This window comes from Trichogramma pretiosum, unplaced genomic scaffold (genome assembly GCF_000599845.2).
Source record: "Trichogramma pretiosum strain Unisexual culture from Peru unplaced genomic scaffold, Tpre_2.0 scaffold6, whole genome shotgun sequence".
Classification (NCBI taxonomy): Eukaryota; Metazoa; Arthropoda; class Insecta; order Hymenoptera; family Trichogrammatidae; genus Trichogramma; species Trichogramma pretiosum.
Window position 1 is genome coordinate 1,118,165 of NW_019641678.1, and position 19,683 is coordinate 1,137,847.

General features: G+C 44.4%; 1 protein-coding gene across 3 annotated transcripts; it reads right to left on the reverse strand.

Moving 5' to 3' along the window:
- Positions 1–25: 25 nt before the first annotated feature.
- On the reverse strand, positions 26–18,805 carry LOC106658270 (cyclin-dependent kinase 5 activator 1). Of its 3 annotated transcripts, none has more exons than XM_014380148.2 (4): positions 16,513–18,805; positions 14,831–15,184; positions 979–1,275; positions 26–137 (listed from the first exon to the last, which is right to left on the reverse strand). In XM_014380148.2, the coding sequence occupies exons 1-4, from the start codon at positions 17,179–17,181 to the stop codon at positions 36–38; spliced, it is 1,422 nt and encodes a 473-aa protein (XP_014235634.1). In that variant the 5' UTR covers positions 17,182–18,805; the 3' UTR covers positions 26–35. The 3 variants fall into 3 exon arrangements, with proteins under 3 accessions (XP_014235634.1, XP_014235633.1, XP_014235632.1); XM_014380147.2 differs by having other exon boundaries at positions 14,831–15,223; positions 16,513–18,804; XM_014380146.2 differs by having other exon boundaries at positions 14,831–15,271; positions 16,513–18,799.
- Between the last annotated feature and the right edge of the window lie 878 nt (positions 18,806–19,683).

Here is a 19,683-nt window from a genome sequence, read left to right on the forward strand (position 1 = left end):
CTGGCGATCCGCACCAGCAGGTGGGTGTAGCTCCGTCAAGCTGCCTTGGTTGGGACTGCGACCCCGGAGACAACGAGGTTTCGCTCGAGGCCGTTCACAGGCGGCGCCAGGCTGCTACGGTCCGTTGTTCCATAGCCCTGCAAAATTCATAGCCCCAAGCACGCACGCAACAGGGCTTCGTGTTAGTCGATTTCACTGTTCTTTATTCATTTTTATCAACGGCTGCTTGCGAAAACTATTATTAACTCTTTGATGAGCTTATTTTTTAACGTCAATAGTTGAAGATTTAGTTTTCGCAGACAACGTCGATATATTCAGGTACTAAATTTACGATGTACATGCTTTTATACTTATGATAAACATAAAATACGATTTCGATTACGATTGATCCGATACTTAGCGACAGTTGATTCGTCAAAATTTCTAAGTTTATAATGAAAAAAGTACTCGTTTAAAATGATGCAGTAACCATGAGGTCAAATAAGAAGAAAAATACAACTGAGATGGAGTTTTATATACTTTATGCGTAAATTATAATGAAAGTGCAAAAAATGATAAGACTAAAAAGATAAACACTTGCTTTCTCAGGATCGTTGGATGCAAGAATGCACTTTAAGTCTGTTTTTTTTTTTATGTATTGTAATTTTTCGTCGTGCTGCACACGAACAATCCTGCACTAGTTCAGCCAAGTTTTAAAAAAGGCCATGCACGAGTCGGTGTACATATAAACTCTAAATTCGTGTTGTTCGCATGCAAAAGTTCGCTCCTCTATACGTATATCTCCCACTCGCGATCCGCTTGGCATAGAAGAAAAAAAAAGGAGAAATAGTGGATGAAACCAAAAAAGGGGATAAGACAAAATAATAAAAAAGGAATACGGGATTTTGCTGTGTTGCGTAATTAGAAAAGAGCCTTGTAAGCGGTTTTGTAATCGCGGTTGCGATGGGGTCGCGAGCCGTGCGCGGGTACGCAACGTGCCTTCAGCTCCGAGAAGATCTCGGTGAAGTAGCCGGGCTCGCTGTTGATGCGCAGCATCTTGGCGCTCAGCCGATTGACGATCAGCAGGCAGCGGTCCCAGAACTTGTCCTTGCTGTCCTCGACGAGGAACGGCTTCAGCGGGTAGCTGATCTCGTTGCCCATGTAGCTGTAGGACAGGTAGAGGCAGGTGAGCACCGTGGCCTGGAGCTCGCGCTCGCTCGCCTCCTTGCCGTCGACGAGCTCGCGCACCAGCATGTAGACGAACACGACGTTGGCCGGATTGATGAACGCCACGTCCTGCAACGACATCGCCATTCGAGTACATTAATTGTTGCCTCATATTCATTATTATTATTATTTGTGTTGGCAACGAGTGTGCTGTGAGTATGTGTGTGTTTCTTTATCGAGTTGACGTTGTATGACCGATTATAGATCCTATTTCCCATCCCCCGTATCGGAACTAATATACATTTTCTTTTTTCCTCGACATCCCCTTATAGTTCCGCTATTCGTGTTAAATAAACTCAGGCGAGAAATTCACGCGATCATAGAGATCGAGGGCAATAAGTGCACCTGTCTAACAAAGCCGCATCGTCGAGGAGTGCGCTCGAGCTCCTTCTGGCAAGTATAGCAGATAGAGAGTCGCGGCGTTACGCTCCTTATAAACAACGCGTTCTCATATACTTTGCATTAATTGTTAATAGAGCGTAGCATAGCTTACACGATAAAGTAGATAATAAAGAAGAAAAAGCTGAAAAAGTGAAATAAAACAAGTAGCGACATAGTAGCACAAAGTCGTCCTCTCTGCTATTCAACGCATCGTAAGCATATCGGAGTAAAAGGCCCTTTCGATGTACGAGGATCGATGACCCTTTTCTTATTTTGTAATTGACTGAAAGTACTTTTTTCTGATGTCCCGTTGGTGTAAAAAACACAATTTCACTCGGGTTGGTTCTTCTTAGTATTGAAGTAAACTCGTTGAAATGAAAATTTTTTTTATTAAAAAATAAATTCACGCATACAAATAATGACTATTTACAATCAAGTACAATATTATCACACTGAATTATGAATTATTATCCATATTATATAGACAAAATTTACAGGTACATATCAGCGCATCAACCGTATACTTGTTGTATTCTAACACATTCTCTCTCATTCGCAACGGAGAAAATTTTAATGTATGCTACAATGCAAGCCTGATGAACCTGACATTGGTCATGCAGACGTCGCACTCGTGTTGTTGTTCTATATCACTAATGTTTGTCTGGTCAAACAAATGAAATAGATCCTCGTCACTCATATTTTGAGCAACTTTGAGGCAAACGTGATACGGCAGATTCAATTTGCAATAATCAGTCATAAAAAGATCGGCTGCGAGCAATTCCAAGTCCAACCATGGCCTTATTAGAATGTTTGCAAGGTTCCTTTTTGCAATAATTGTCATGTAATTAACGTTGTAAAAATCATCTATACACCGTAAATTATCCATTGCTGGTACGTGCCAATCCTTCAAATTTCTCAATGCCGAGTAACCCTCACTAGGGCTCATTTGGAAAAGTTGATAGAGTGAGACATCTTCGGTTATTTTAATGTCTTTCATTATCTCCAATTGTTGGCTGCAATGTGCAATTAAAATTTGGTCGAGCTCAAAATTATGAAAGCGAGCCGGCACTCTCGATCTTAATTTCTCGCATCGTTGGTTCAAGTAATCAATAACTTCTTGTTTCATATAAAAACCAAATTTTTTTAGAATAATCATGCGAACCCCAATATGCAAGTAGATATGTATATCTTCTCCATCATCCCCTAAACGAAAGAAAAAAAATTAATCACGTTACAATTATTCTATTGGGTAAATGAAATCACATACCAGTATCTTCAGGGACAAGGTAGTCCATATCATTTCCTCGAGCTTTTATCCAGCATTTGATCATTCTGAGTTTAGTGTAAAAGTCCATTTTATAGCCAGCTGACTGCAACAATCGCATCACCTCAATTATGTTCAATGTGACAGGATAGCACTTCAATTCAAGCGATGAGAAATTCTGGATGAACATACGATCCTCGTTCAAACTGCTTAGATTCGCACCGTGTTTCAAAAGCGACCTAGTGAGTTCAACGTCAAAACGAGATACTGCCAACTGTAAAGGTGTATCCCCGTGACGATTCCTTAGTTCGATATTTGCTCCCTTATCTAGGAGCATTTCAACGAGTTTATCAACTGGTCGTCTGTGATCGCAGTAGTCCGTACGGGACACGCAATCGCATAGACACATCCACGCAAGTGCGTGTAAAGGTCTCGATTTCTCGTGGTCCCGTTGGTTTGGATCGGCTCCGTGATCCAATAACTTTTTTACAACAGTTTCCAGCCGATACTGGGCAGCGATATGCAATGGTGAGCACTTGTATGTGTCAAGATTAACGTCTACGCCTTGCCTCAAGAGTGAATCTATTGCTCTTTCATGACCTATCATACAAGCTCCGTGAAAATACGTGTAGCCGTGATAGTCACAGTAATTTTTCCGTGGATTATTCTCAAAAAAATATTTAATGTATTCCATGGTCGATGCTTTTTGGTCAAATAAATCTGTTGATCCGTACAATTCAGCTGCATAATGCAAAGCAGACTTTCCATCTTCAAATATAACCTCATGTATTTTAAACCTCCTCTTCTTCTCCAACCGTTTTATTATAACCATACTTTGCTTTTCAAGGGCATATTTTAGAAAGAATTGTTCATCTTCGACCGTCGGAAACAGAGTTCGGTTGTTTATTAACCTTGCTAAAATTTTGCAGCCTGCTATGCCAAGCCTCCAACAGCACTCTTCATATAAACGGCAAAATTCTTTTCTTCTATCGCTCACTTCTTTCATACTTTTTAAACGAATTTCAAATTTATTTACACGACATTCAAATTCTTTATTTATTATCATTTTGAATTTAAATGTTGATAAAATTAACTCGTTAACACTAATCACTGAATACCGAGCACGTGGCCGAGAGCACTACTGTACGAACACTTGAATAAGATAGGATGTCAACGGTATCTCTTTAAAAGCCTCAGTATTTTGTTTATAAGTACCAATGGTCCAAAGGGACAATTTGAGGATGATGGTAAAAATAGATCTCGATAGAAAAAATACTTAATGTACACTACTTATAACTGCTGTTGCTATTGCTGTTGCATCCTTCTAAGGTTACGCTGTATTTGTAACCTTTTGACAATTCACCATGTGCTTTTGACTCGATGTCAAATCGTCGATGGTGATTCATGAAGGAATGGAGATGGAACTATTCATGCGCATGCTTGGTCCACTGAAAATGGAAAGTCAGATGCGCACGCACACACCTATTCACACTCGTGAATCCAGCTATGCAACGAGGCTGACCGAGACATATGAAGCAAACCATACAGAATGTCACCAATGAATTACACGGTCATGTCTCTCCTGAGGCGATCAAGCGACTTGTTACAACGAGCTATTTCGACGGTCATTGCCCGGTAGATCGTTCCTGCATCAGTATCGGAAAGGGCCCCGATTTCTGAAATAAGCGTTGGAGAGCTTCGTACAGCGTGCCGAAAAATACGAGATCAGACAGAATCATAAACCTTGCTCTTAAAACCACTATGAAAGCTGGTTTTGACCTCTCCTGGAAGCTTTCTGGTGTGCTGGAAGCGACGAAGGCCTGTCCTGATGCTGGAACCAGGCAAGCTCGCCGTCGAGCCGTCGCCGTACCACCCTCTGTGCATTTAGGATACTATAGTAGCAAGATTCTAGAATAATAGCTAGATTTCTGGACGTTTACACTGAGTTCTCTCGCAGTTCGGATTTTGCAGCGGTCGGTATTTGGATATTATTCTAACGTTGTTTTAATTTTTCATCAAAATTCATTTTTTTCAATAAGGGAATATTGTAATTGTTCAAAATTTGACTATAAACATTCAAATGAACTTTTTTTCGTTCACCGTGAGACACCAGCGATCTCAAATTGCTTTCAGTGCCGGCTTATTGAGCTACGATCAGCAAAGCCCATGTACATAGGTATGAGACTTGATGTAACGCCAAATATGCGTGTACCTAACTTCTACACGATAGCCACTAAGCTAACATGGAATTGATCGACAAGGCGACCGCACATGTCGGACATTTCAGTGTCCGTAAATGAAAGAAGTGAAATTCCATTTGATTTCGCAAACTTTTACAAACTTACGGGATGAATCATTCAGATAACTCGAGCTACAGACTATGTGTATTCAAGTGTACATTTCATAACCGTCTAGCGTACATCTCGAGTTAGACTTGGGAAATATTGTAATAGGGTGACTATATACCAATACTCAGTAAGTTAAGATGTGATGATCTAATTACCCAGCCATTTTCTTGTTCAATAATAATAAATAATTACATCATTTATTTTGATAATAAAAACTTAAAGATTACCGTCGAAGCTATCTATCTGAATTCACAAAAAGATTTTGAGAAAAATAATTTTAAATGTCATAATTTTAAAGAAAAAAGTATCAAGACATTTGTGGTGAAAAAAATCTTTTTCTGAAAATATTCAGCCATTTTTTATTATAATATAATTTCATTGTTTTACTTTGAAAACACTTTGCAAGACATAAACTACATTTATTGAGAAGTAATCAACACAACTAAAATATTGAAAACATTTTAAAACTTCTCAAAATGTTTATGTGACTTGAACATTAGTGGCCGAGAATTAGTGGCCAGTGGTTGTAAGTATTTTGCGTTCACGCGGCTCTATAATATATATAATATGCAAAGTGCTTTCTCTGTTTGCGCGCTCGAACCCGAGCCTTTTGGCTGGATTTACTTACGTATACGAGAGGGGCTTGCGTGTATTTGCGGCTTTTCGTTGAGAGGTCAGTCGGATGGATGACGCGGGAGCGCTTTTGATGTAAAAAAGAAAGGGGGATAGAATATTTTACGCTGCAAGTAAAATTAGTTGACCGAGCAAGAGGGAAAGACGATAGCGTTACGCGTACGTGCCATTCTGTAAGCGGTTGCGTGACAATTTTTTTCTTTGTATTTTTTATCTTCTTTTACAACGATATAGGTTGTAAAAAATATATATAATAACATGTACCGCATATGTATTTGACCATCGCTAAAGGGGTGACTTTTCTCGCTCGTTCGCTCATCTCGACTACCAATGGAAACGTCTCTCTCTTTTTTTACGATTACAACGTCTTTTATGGTAAAATTACTTCTAGCGCGCGGTCGGTGCAACGACGACGATTAAGAAAAAAAAACGTGTGCGCGGCTACGTGTGCAGCTCGCGAGAGGCTCGAGTAATAATGCACGTTTACCGTAAGCTCTGCAATTTTACGATCGTCGCGCGCGATGTCTGCGCGCCTTATAGCCTCTTGGTGAAATTTTTACTGCTCTCGATGTATCGTAACCGAGTACGCAGGTATGTCGTAGATATACGTTGTGCCTTTGTAGTTGGCCATTTACTCGAAAAACAAAATCAAATGGGAGTGTTTCGGCAGTGTATATAATAAATGGAGGGTGTTTTGTTCCATTCGGCTTTTTATCAAATTACATTCTCGTCGAGTCATGGGCTTGCGATACAAACACCAATACTGCTGGAACGCAGCTCGACAGCGGCAGCAACAAACAAATGGTACAAGTAAGTTTAGCGAGCCGGTGCTCGTTTTACTCTATATATAATCTTTTCGCGTCGGTGTACACAGGCTCGGGTTGTATGTGCGAATGCAAACGTCGAATTCGAGCAGTCCGCATAGCTGCGAATTGAAAACTGTAATTATTGATTCGCTGGTACGTTCAGATTTTACGTTGGAGTTTTCGTTGTGTCGTGTAGAGCCGAACTTTTGAAATTCGAGGTTCTCTTCGAGAGAAAAAAATGACACACAGCAGCTCGCGCTAGAATAATTTACAAAATACATCGTGACACGCGGTATCCAGTCGAAATGACATCGAGGCAATCCTCTTACACATTACGTATAGATATACATTGGCGAAGAGAGCGAGCGAGATAGCGAGTAGTCAAAAGGGCTTCGATGACTATGTGTCGTGTGATATACGAGCGAGTTTCGCGTGTGTAATACCTGCCGCCTTGTGCCCTCGTCGCAAAATCTGTCATCGTACACGCAAACACACACTGAAATTTTCTGTTTTGTTTTTTATGTACGAAACGTAATGAAAAATAGAAAAACCTGGGATAACCTCGCACCGGGGAATACAGCTCGGAATTTTATTCGTCGTTGGGGTTTTATTTTCGTGGCAGCATCCGCATCAGAAGAAACAAAAAAGAGGCAGGAAAAAGAAAGAAATTCAGACGCAGCAGAGATTCGTCGATTTGACGCAGTGGCTCGCTGCTGGCTTGGCAGACCCGAGCAAGGTGCATTTGCGCAATGTTTACGAACTCGCATCATGCGGCCAAGGTATCACATATGTGTATACATCCCTATATACATGTAAGGTGGATGCAGCATCAGCCCCCACAACGTATGTAATATACGCTGTAACGTATATAGATATATAGCGAGAGCGAAGAGAAGTTTAGCGCCGCCAACAGCGCCAGGCCCGCAGCAGCCGTGTAGAGCAGCGGCACCCTCGAAACTGAGAGAGACGCGAAACGGGTCGATATTTACAGGGGTTACTAGCCCCTGTGACGGAGCGACAGAGACAGACAAGCAAAGAGAGAGAGAGAGAGAGAGAGATGGTGGAGAGGTGCGTTTTGCGCCGTGCGTGCGCATTTGTATCGGCGCGTCTAGGATACGAGCGAGCTCGACGTAGTACTTGTCGCCCCCCCGGACAACGATAATGACGACGATGATTTGAGTCGAGACGCTGCACAAGACATACCAATGGCAGACACGCGCACGTGCACGAGTGCCCGCATGCATGCATATAATGATAGTTCGTCATCGAAATTAATTCATATATCGTAAGAATAAAGAAAGGGATAGAGAGAAAATGAAACGTCGTAAACAAACTTTATCCGTAATCTTACGTACTATACGCGACTTTGGATAATTCCTCGCGACTCGATGTTCGATGAGCTTTCGAGTATTCGTTCGCGCTTAATACGCCTATTATCCGTATTATACACAAAATCGGTGAAAAAAAGGGGCTTCTTTCTCGTTTGGCGAGTTTCGCACATATTGTGCGGAGTTTGCACGAGGCTCTGCCACCTAAACAAGCATTGTTTAGGACAATACAATGCTAGTACACACTGATATAAATACGCCTTTCAACAATATATTACAATATATGCATAGAGCCAAATACTTTTTTTTTCTTCTTTTCTTTTCTACTTTACTCTTTCTTTTACTTTTTTTGGATGATGCATGTAAGAGAGAGCTGAAGGCACTTTGTACGCTTCACTACACAAAGTAATTACGTCGTCTACGTATGTATATGTGCGCCTCTCCTCGCTCGCTCCGACCATTTCAAGTTCGCGCGGCTGTGTGTTGGGCATCTATCTCGCATACAATACATCGTCTACGTATGCACTGCACAAGATGACGCAAAACGAGGCTTTCTTCTACATTATCAGCTGCTAGGCACTTTCCCGGTGAATTACAATTTTCGCAAAACGTCTAGCAGACTATTCTGATTTCGATTACTTCCAGAAAGATCTCGAGAGCTTACTCGTTCATTTTTCGAACATCTGAGAGTTTCATTTATTCAACCGCCGCCACTACTGTCGTTGTCGTGGTTGTTTTTTGCGAGCCTGAAAATCCCTCAGCTCGAGAATACTAATTAAATTCTACCTCCGCCGAATAATCGATCGGCGCGAACGCCTCGCGCAAAGCCGATTTCCTTTCGCACAAAAGCGGTTTTGTTTTCCTCGCTCGTCGCAACTTTACGGTATAGCCTGGAAAGCTAACAGCATCGAACAAATTCAACTATTATGTCGATGCAATACGTTCAACTATTCAATGAGAAAGAAAAACAATCGAGTACAACGATTTGTACGCGCGTCTAATGTGAACTTGACATTGTTATGGATTTCTTGAACTCATCTGATTATATAGAATAGGCCTGTCGCAGCCGGTGGCGTCACAGAGCATCAGCAGCAGCAGCAGCAGCTGCAGTAGCTCGACCTTTCCACGCGCGGGACGAATAACAATGCCGGAAAAGTCAAGTTGAGCTTTAAAGCTTCTCGCTTTATATACAGAGCGAGAGAGATAGAAAAAAAGAAGACAAGTGCTCGGGTCTATATCCGCGAGAACTGTGCAGGTCCGTCGTCGTGCAGTAGTGTCGACCCGGATACGGGTTCGATAATCGGATTTATCGTATTTGTTTCGACTCTGCACGCACACATACACTAACGTGTATGTACTTGACACAACAATAATATCGTCGAGCTGCAGCAGTGGCGGTGGCGGCCACCCACGCGCGTTTCACACATTCTCGAAACCATTATATACACGAAAACAAAGTAAACAAACGTTAAATGCATTACGTACTGATAAGAGGCTATACAGATCGTTATATCAATTGCACGTATCTGTGATGATGTGCATTCATTATGCGACGCGCGTGTGTGCACAGAGCACTAACGACGCATATTTTTCGGTGCTGTTATTATGCTCGCGTATATCGCGTGGGATGATATTTTTGCCCTTACGTAACGGATTATGACATTTTACTTCGCGCGGCTAATGTATAGATGGTGCATTATTTCAAAAGTGTGATATTTGGAGTGGGTAAAATGGGCAATATTGGAAAAATTGAAAAACTTATTTTCTTCTATTTTGAGTTTAATTTTTCCGGACCCCCGTAGTTTCTGACACTTGATTCTTTGTTTTTTCATGGAATATTCACTTTTTACCGGACATCATCTAATCCGTTTATTTTCTTATTGCAAACATGAAAATTTGTCACGGAGGGGACACTCACGGAGGGGACAAATCGCACTTTCATCAAATTTCACGACGACAACAAAGTTGAAAATTTTTTTTCCGATCACGCACAAAAATTGTTTGTATAGACGAACGTTTTTACGCCAGCAGATTCAAAAATAAAAATTGCTAGCTCAAAAACTCGTCGATCACGGAGGGGACACTTTATTTTACTAGTACGATTTTCGTGTGCAAGTATTGTTATAGCGAAGTTGCAACTAAGATTTGAATATTCTACGGGTAAAAATCGAGTACCTTAGTTCTGAAAAATGACCCTCGTATAGTTAGAGAGGTCAAAATTATTGTCTAGCACGTTTACTGGCACTATATTTGTAATGATGTAAAATTTCACATAATTTAAGGACACATTTGTAACTTATGTACAATTGTTTTGAGACTATTTAAGATGACGAGTCATACAAAAAAACTTTCTTTAGGATGTATAGAATAAGGCCCATGTATCACAATATTGCTGGATACTTGTAAAAATATTTTTAATGAGTGAAAACAATCGATTCTGAGTTCAGGACAGGTCACGGAGGGGACATTTGGTGTGTTTATGCGGCTGGCAAATCGATGTGGTCTTTTTTTATGGAAATTTTATAGTTGCGGAAGGTAAAATTCGGTAAAATGAAAGGTTCTACCGTCTTAGTTTTCATTTTTTCAAAGTTTTCTTATAGCTACAATAACAAGACATGTCATATCACGCTTTTGAAATAATGCACCAGATACGTATCTCTACACATGTGTAATGTGACGTAAACAGGGAGTAAAGCGTCTGTGTGTGTGTTGTATACGACTTTTTTTCTCTCGCAGCTAACTACTCCACTCCAACTTCAAGTGACATTGCATAAGATGCGTCTGCCTATACTAATAATTTCGCCCTGAACTTTTGATATCCGCAGCCTCGCCTCACAATAGCTCGATATTATATATCGACGTGAATCGTCAATGAAGAAGTTGGTAAATTGGAATTGCGAATGGCGCAAAAACGATGATAGGTCAAAGACGAGCAGACAGAGAGACAGAGAGAGAAAGCGAGAGAAATTGACAAAAGTTTTCTACGTCAATGCTATTAATAAAGAGGCTGCCGCCGCCGAGTGGTTACCGCACGCCACTTTTCACTTTGATTTCATTCTCTATATAGCCCTTCGATTCTCCAAGCCCCGCAGCTATCTATCTATACACATGCATAATATATAAAAGTGGTCAGGATCGATTGTCTCAGCTGCTGCCGTGGCTGCCACAGTCGCCAATATAAAATTTCTAGATTGAAGCGACTTCGAGGACGAGAAGAATCGAATATACAGTCCATATCCAACACAATGCGGACAAATGGAGAAAAGAAAAGAGTCTGGCGCTCGGCTGCGGCCAACGAGCGTGACACTGGACGATTTAATCTAATTCCCGAATATCCTACAATATATACGGCCGAGCGAGCTTTCGTATTATCTCCGGCGCACAACGCGCGCGACGAGCATAAGAGAGCTCGAGGCCTTTTCTCTACGGTCCAATTCCGCGCGTAATAAATACCCTGCGCCTACGTACATATATATATGTGCCGCCTATGGGCTAAGGATATAAGCTTTCGTCGTGCGCTTCGAGTCGCGCACCAACGGACCTTTGCGTACATATAGCTGGCCTATAGATCTCCTACAGCCGGGCTTAATACAAATTGATATGGAAGCTCGGCTTTATAGTAGCGACATTAATTAAACGTCTCGTTATACATATTTTTTCGTAGCTCTGGCTGTTTGCGTGGCTCGAAGAATAGTGCGCACACCGCGAAGATTATACCATTACTGTAATCGATTGGACACACGCGCGTCTATGCACTTTGGGTGTATGGAAATTAATTGGGTGGCTCGTTAAGATCGAGCACAAAGCGTAAACGTGTGACACACGGCTCTCACTTATTACACATGCAATAGAAGCAGTAGCAGCAGCAGCAGTAGAAGCGGCACTCGAAATCGAGACGCGCGCGCGACGCTCATCGATCGATACATATATTCGAGCTTCACCTCCTCTCCCGCCATTTTCTCGCGGATCCCTCGGCTACATATAAGTACTCTGCATGTTATATCTTCATTCTTTTGTCCTTGGATTCTCCGAGTCGGCTCGTTTTTCGCTCATTCGCTCGAAGCGATGCTCCCTTCGTTTGATTTTATTTTTTTTTTCCTTCTCCATCTATATCGACCCTTACGCAATCTCTTTTTTTCTATATTATTCCGTGTGAATCGATCGAATTAGTCTGAAAAAATTGCATACATCCCGTCTCGTTGAATTTAAATGCATAATACTGTACGTACGCAGGCGTAAATTAATTCGCGCTCATTAGTCGAGCTGGAGAGATCGCCGACGCGACTTGATGCACGCGTCAATCAAATTTATCGTACTTCTCTCGCTCCGTCGCGTCTCTCCAGTGTGAAACGACGCGTTATTTTCTTTTGTCGAATAAATCGCGCACGGCTGCATATAATATGCGTACGCACGTATCGCAGGGCAAGATTGGAACGAATATCGCACACGCGCAATCGTATATATAGGAATATATATAAGGCACACTCACGAAGAGACGCGCGTGCACATTTTCTGGTAAAATATTGTTTATCGACGTGCCGCGTACGAGCGACACGTGCGGCTAAGCTTCTGTATAGTATGTATCGAAGTGCATACGCGTGGCGACGAGAAACAGTTGAAACCCGCTAATTGGCGCTCGCACATACACCCACGCGCCGTCGTTCGAAAATTGGATTTTCATTTATAAATTTGTCGCGCAAGTTGGCACATGTCATTGATTTCGGAATTCAATCGTTGATTTTCCTGCTATCGCGTAATTATCCCAAAATGTTAAATTCACTGCGCTTGGACGAGAAACTATGGCGAAAGTAGAGCACGTAAAATATTGCATAGCGTATTATATAGAAATTATTCTAATTCATCAATTTTCCATTCGGCTGACGCGACGTACTCGTTTTTTTTATTTTATTTTTTCCTTCGCGTATGTGGAGCAAATTTTGCCCATGCTCGCTCGACTGCGAATGTGGATGCATCGCGAAAATGTGGTCGAAACCTTGTGTAGCAAACACACACACACATGGACGGACACGCCAGTCGCGTGCACGCGTGAGGATATAAAACGTATAAGAAAACGAACCCTCGCGGCCCCCCGTAATTTCGTATGTATGCATCTATACCGTTCCGAATTCGTACATGTGCTGCATTATATGTGCATTTAAATGCCGCACACGCGCACATACACACACCGACTGTACGAACTCGATACATGTATAATGCACACGATGCAGTGGAGGAAAAACGCCACTCGTTTCCTCCCACGCGATTCTCGATAGCACGCAAAGCGTATCATTGCTCGCGTCACGAAAATATACAGATATCGCGCGACGCGGTCTTCTTAATAAAGTTTTTTATTCTTTTTTTTTTTTTTGTTCCAGAGACGCACACGCACTATAAAACGCACGCAGGATTCATTTCTCGCTGCTGGTCAATGATCCTCGAGCTGCTCTCGTCGCGCGCGGGGTTTTAAATGTATAGAAATGTATTGCAGCAGCAGCAGCAGCAGCAGCAGCAGCAGCAGCAGGGGTCACAAGGGGTCGCAGCAACAGCGACGCACCAGCAGTACAAAGCCAAAACAAAGATCCGGTCACGTGCTTCGTTCCCATTTTTTTTCAGCTCTCCTTTTTTGTTACATACCATTTATGGAACTAAGGGGGGTTGGAGCAACGGCGGGGGTGGGTCCGTATACTGTCTGTGCATTGCGATCTTGCTCTGTGCGCGCTGCATCTCTCCAGAGAGCCCGAAGAGAAGCTTTAATTGGAGAACTCCATCGGGGATGGACTTGCTCGCACACACACACACACACATACGCACGAGTTCGTACACCCACGACTCAAGAGTTGTAAGCTTACAACACAGGGGGCTGGCGAAATCTGAATTATGCATATTTGTTCTCTGTGTGCGTATGCTATGCTGCGCGCGACGCGACCCTTTCATCTTTTAATGTTTTCGGGTAGAGACCCATATTGATATTGGACGAGGCAATCTTTGCAATTCTCAATATTAAAGTTCAAAATATATACAGATGTTCCGTATGCACGAACACGGTTAAAAATCAAGAAGCAGACGCGAAAGAAGAGAGGAAGAGGAAAATACGAGACGCGATCGTTCACGCAGTTGGAAAATCGAATAAAAATTTCCATATTGCGAGTCTCCGCGTGCGACGATGAAAGAACTCGCGACGTCGCTACATTATACATAAAGAAATTCAGATTCATAATAAAGATCGCACACTTGACATCTCGCTCTGGTATTTACACGCTACGACATGACGATTTCATTATGAAGTATAAATGTGTGCGTCTATATATGTACTCGTGAAGAGTCAGAGAGAGTCGAGTTTATTCCCATTGCGGATTACAGATCGGATATTATTGTGTCCGTAAAAAAAAGTCTGGTGTACAGCTGAGCGACTGCGACGCGTTGCGCTGACGTTACCCGGGTTCAACTACGATGATTCCTCTCTTCCTTACACACATATACGGAACCCCTTTTTTGCCCGGCGCTTATGTATATTACATAGAGTGTACAGTCGACGGCGGAGCTGTCGCGAGCCCCTTCGAGGCCCTTTTTTAGCCTGCGCTGACGCACGTCTGCTGCACTGCTGATACGCGTGTGTGTACACTTGCACCAACACACACACGCGAATATACGCGCGCAAATACACGCCCACGCTGCTTTCAGTTTTTTTTTACCATTTCTTTTGCTCGCGTAGCTTCCAAAGCGTGTAATGCAATCAACGAGAGCTAGTTTAATTCGCGACTTTAATTTCGAGATAGAGCCAAAACCTAATGCGTTCTGTGTGTGTCGTATAATTGTGTCTAGAGGTATACACGAGGATAAAATTAAGTGGATCGTGCCACTCACCTGCCAGCCCTGCAGCAGCAGGCTGCGGTCGACCGTCCTCAGCCACATGACGGCGTCGCCGGCCTGAAAGTCGCGCAGCTTCACGCACTTGGCGTGCAGATAGACGCCGAGGCACTTGAGCAGCTCCGACGTCGACGCCTGTATGACCGTCTTCCTCGAGGCCGGCGCCTGCTGCTGCTGCTGCTGATGATGATGCTTGCCACCGCTGCTCAACTGATGCTGCTGCTGCTGCTGCTGCTGATGGTGGTGGTGATGATGATGATTGTGCAGCAGCTTGTTCTCCTGATTGCAGAGCGACACGCCCGTCGTCGTGTGCGAGTGCTGCAGGTGCGGATGATGGTGATGCTGCTGCTGCTGTTGATGATTGTTGTTGTTCAGAATAGGCGCCTTCGTCTGGTACGAATAAAAGGACGCGTTCATCGGTGGCCCGATCATCGACACCTGTTTTCGAAAGACGAGCAGAGATTCGTGCTTTTTTTCCTGTTTTTTTTCCTTTTTGTTGCTTCAATTTCTCCAATTTCCAATTTTACTTTACTTTACTTTGCCAATTGACCAAATACAATACCGATTTACTTCGCTCTACTTGCATTTTACGTATATAATTTACTCAAGCCACACAGAAAGACATTTGGCGACCGCATCGAGAAAACGATGCACTTTTTGACGTGCACATTTTATCATGTGACACAAAAACTAAAAAAAGGAATTTTTTGAACGTGAAAAAAATGCCTACAGCAGACATTTTTTTTCACCGAACATGAAATTTCAGTTTTTGTGCCACACGAATCGTTGATTTCTCGACGCAGTTGACTAATTTCATTCGGTGCACAGCAATATTACGTTGATCTACGATATACAGTGATATATTTTATGTTATTACTAATAATTTTGTATTACAAAAAGCTCACACACACTCTCTGCTACGTTTATTCGATTGATGCGAATGTACGCATCGTCGTTTATTCGATACAGAAACACGATAATCCACATTGTGCAATATGCAAGCAAGCATTGCTCGACCAAAAAAAAATTAAGCAGTTAAAAAAAAAACTCATCAAAATTGGATGCTCGAAAGAAAACTTCAGCTGGACTGAATAATAAAGTTGGATAACTCATACAGCGTACACGAGCGCGTACTCATGTACACACACGTATTACACATGCTAAAGCCAGTGCTATACATATGTGTGTGCTGCAAGTGCTATGCATAAAAGTTGGACGTTTCGTATCGACCTGAACGAGGTCGACGACGCAGATCGACGTAATATAGAGAAGAAAAAAAAGCGCGGATACTCGAGCATTAATTGTCGCAGTGTGCAAAGAGAGAGAGAGAAAGAAAGAGAAAGAAGCAAGAAAAAGCGCGTATACATAATTTAATATCGTTCAATATGGACGCGATTTGGTCGAGCAAAAGAAAATCATCGTACAAGAAAAAAAGCGTGCAAGTGTGCCATGCTTTGCAGATTGCGCAGCCAAAAATTAAGATGCATATAATAAAAGATCGATCGAGCTTTCACATGGTAATATAGGTATATATGCGGTAGTACACAGCGCGTAATAATAGTAATAATAATAATATAAAATAATGTTTATGCGAATAAAGCTCTCTATATAGCGGTGCCACCGAATCAAAAATATATATAGCATTATACATTGAAAAAAGAAGAGAAGGCAGTTCTCACCTGGGGCGTCTGGATGTTCTTGTTCTTATCGGTAATAGGAATGTTGTCGAGCGGCTGTCGGAACTTGGCGTTCTTGTTCTTATTGTCGAGCTTCTTCTTGTTATTGTTGACTGTGCTGAACCTCTTCCACGAGAGGGCCCCGATGATGTACGAGTTCTTCTTGAGATTCTTCTCGAGGGCCGTCTTCTCGGAGATGATGCGCGCGTTGTCGTTGTTGTTGAGGTTGATGTTGTTGTTCTGCAGCGAGGACGAATTATTGGTCGTCTGCGTCGTCGTCGTGGTGGTCGTCGTCGTGACGAGGGCCGTGGTGCCGGTGGCCGACGAGGAGGTCGTCGTGGTGGCCACCCCTAGCACCGCCGCCGCCGACGTCGCGGTCATGCTGGCCTGATTCGCGGCGGCGCTCACCGTCTGATTCGTCATGGTCGTCGCGCTGGTGGCGCAGGCGGCCACGGCGACGCTCTTGTTCTTGACGTTGTTCAACTGCTCGGCGTAGTTGCTGTAATTGCTGACTACGCTGGTCGGCCGCTGATGATGCTGACCGGCGCTGCTGGCGATGGTGCCGCAGCTCTGGGACTGCTGCAGCACGACGCTGGTGCTGGTGGTGGCGGTGGTCGACGACGAGCCGTGGCCGTGCCTGTCCCGAGGGCTCAGCGACAGAACCGTACCCATCTCAGGTATCGGGTCCCGCTGCTGCTGCTGCTCCGAATCGTTCGACGAATACAAATGTTCTGTGGCTACGAGGGCCTCTTGGTCGATGGGTTGTTCACTGGTATTATTGGGTGGCCGCGCCGGGCTGAGGCTGGTTATTCTGGGTGGGGCTGGGGGCTGCACGCGGGGCACAGTGCCGGCTGCTAGGGCGAGGATGCTGCTGGCCGCCGAGGCTTGCTCCCTCGTTGGCGGCGCTCCGGATCCGGCCGTCAGCCTAGTCGGGCTGCTGCTCGACGAGGCATCGCCCGGCTCGACTGCTTCCTCCACCACGGGACCCACGACCTCGCTCAGCCGTCCTCCCAGCCTGGCGCCTTTGCGGACTGGACCGAAATGAGCTCGCGACTCTCTCTGTCTCTATCTCACTTCTCTCTCTGCACCACCACCCACACTGCTGTATACGCACTCACACCGACACTCTGTATCTATATACCTCTGCTCCCTCGCGACGAGGCACCCTCTATATATGTACGCGCACTCGTAATAGACACAAACTTGCGTGAGCTTTCACCACTACTGGCTGTCGGTCGCCTCGCGAGAGATGGTCTTTAAACTTGCAGCGTATGCAACCGTTATTATCCTTTTTGTTATTTGGTACGTCTTTGGCGGACGCTTCGCCCTCTGTATAAGGCCTCTCTCTCTTGCTCAGTCACTCCGAAGGGTACTGTGCCGAGAGACAGACACACAGACAAAATGGCGCGAGCGAGCGAGCGAGCGAACCGATCGATCTCTCCCTCGCACCCGCGTTGCTGCTACTCCGCTACTACTGCCTTGCGACTGCTGCTCTGGCTTTTCTGCTGCTGCTGCTGCCACTGGCCGTGCCTATAGCTGTGTGTAGCGTGCGCGACACCCTCACTCGCGTCGCGTTTGCACGCACACACACACACGCACAGCGACGAAACGAACGGATATATACGGAGCCGAGCGGGGGATGTACGTATACCTCTACGGGGTAGCTCCGCTCGCCCACAACACCGTAAACACAACGCACACGAGTACAGACGAATGCGCGCACTCACTGCTCTATGAACACACACACAAACACACTCGGACACACCGAGTCGACGCGCGAAATTATTCAGCAGCAAAGCCCGCAAAGCCCGCGCATAGAAGAAGGGAGCGACGAGCTATGGAGCTTTTGCTAGTAGTGGTGGTGGTGGTTGTTGTTGTTGTAACGAAAGCTCGGCACGCTGCACCGCACACACACGCACACACGTAGGGGCCAAAGTCGCGCGTGCTGCTGCTACGATGATCCTTATGGACTCGTCTCGTGCACTCTATCCCTGCGCGGCACACGAGGAGCTTTTTTTTTTAATTTTTGACGGGAGCTTTTTTCTGCTCTGTCGCACGACGCGTTATACGCGAGATTCGAAGAGAGACTGCGACACCGCAGCTCTGATTCTTCGATCTGATTGATATCTGTACGGACGCGTACACCGAAGCTGGTGGTGCTGGCCGCGTTATAAAGCTCGAGCTGGCTCCAAGGCGTGCAGACGACGACTAGTGGTGCAACTGCCTGCGACTTGTTTTGATAATGCAGCCGCGAGCGAATTACTCTCTCTCTCTATCTCAGGCTCAAAGCTTTCTCAACCCTTTTACGTATAACATGTACAAAGCTGAGCCGCATTCTCCGTCTCCGTCACTCGTATGTGCATGCATCATACGCTCGGACGGAGCCTAGGTGTGCGCGCGCGCAATTCCGTTTACAACGCAGCAATACAGTATTGGAATACAGTACGATACATACGATGTACGTACACGTAATAGCTGTGTGCATGTGTGTACGTACCGAGTAACATACACAGGTAAACGGCTTCTCCAATACTTTCTCCCGATCGAGTGGTCGAGCTATTTTGCGCCCGAGACTTACACACTCATTACGTATAATGTACATGCATAGATGCACACATGTACCAGTTCACACTGCACGATGTATACGTGTGTGTGTGCGTGCATTGATACATAAATGTGCATAAAACTCGGCTATATGTTACTCCACTGCTGCTATCTGCATCGAAAACGCTAAAAACGTAGTAGAGGACGACGCGCAGCTTGGCACGCGCAGTCGTTCGATAACATTAGCAGCAGCAGCCACCCCTTGAACGACTCCCACTGCACACACCACTGCGCCACATTTACTCCCTCTCTGAGAGCTGCACGACGACGACGACGACGACGTTGCTCGGGTGTAGGATAGTGGTAGGATAAAATATTGCGATCTCTTTCTCTCTTCAGCTGCAGCACTGCTGTATATATGCTATCTTGCACCCCTACTACGACTGCCGCTGATACGTGCGGGTATTATCTATGTGCGTGTGCCGTATACATCATCGTGTGTGCAGCAGCGAGTCGCACTACGACGACGACGACGACGACTCGGACTCAGACTCATACTCAGACTCAGACGTATATGAGAGCACTTTCGATGCAAGACACTGTATATAAGGCACTTTTTACGATTGCCCG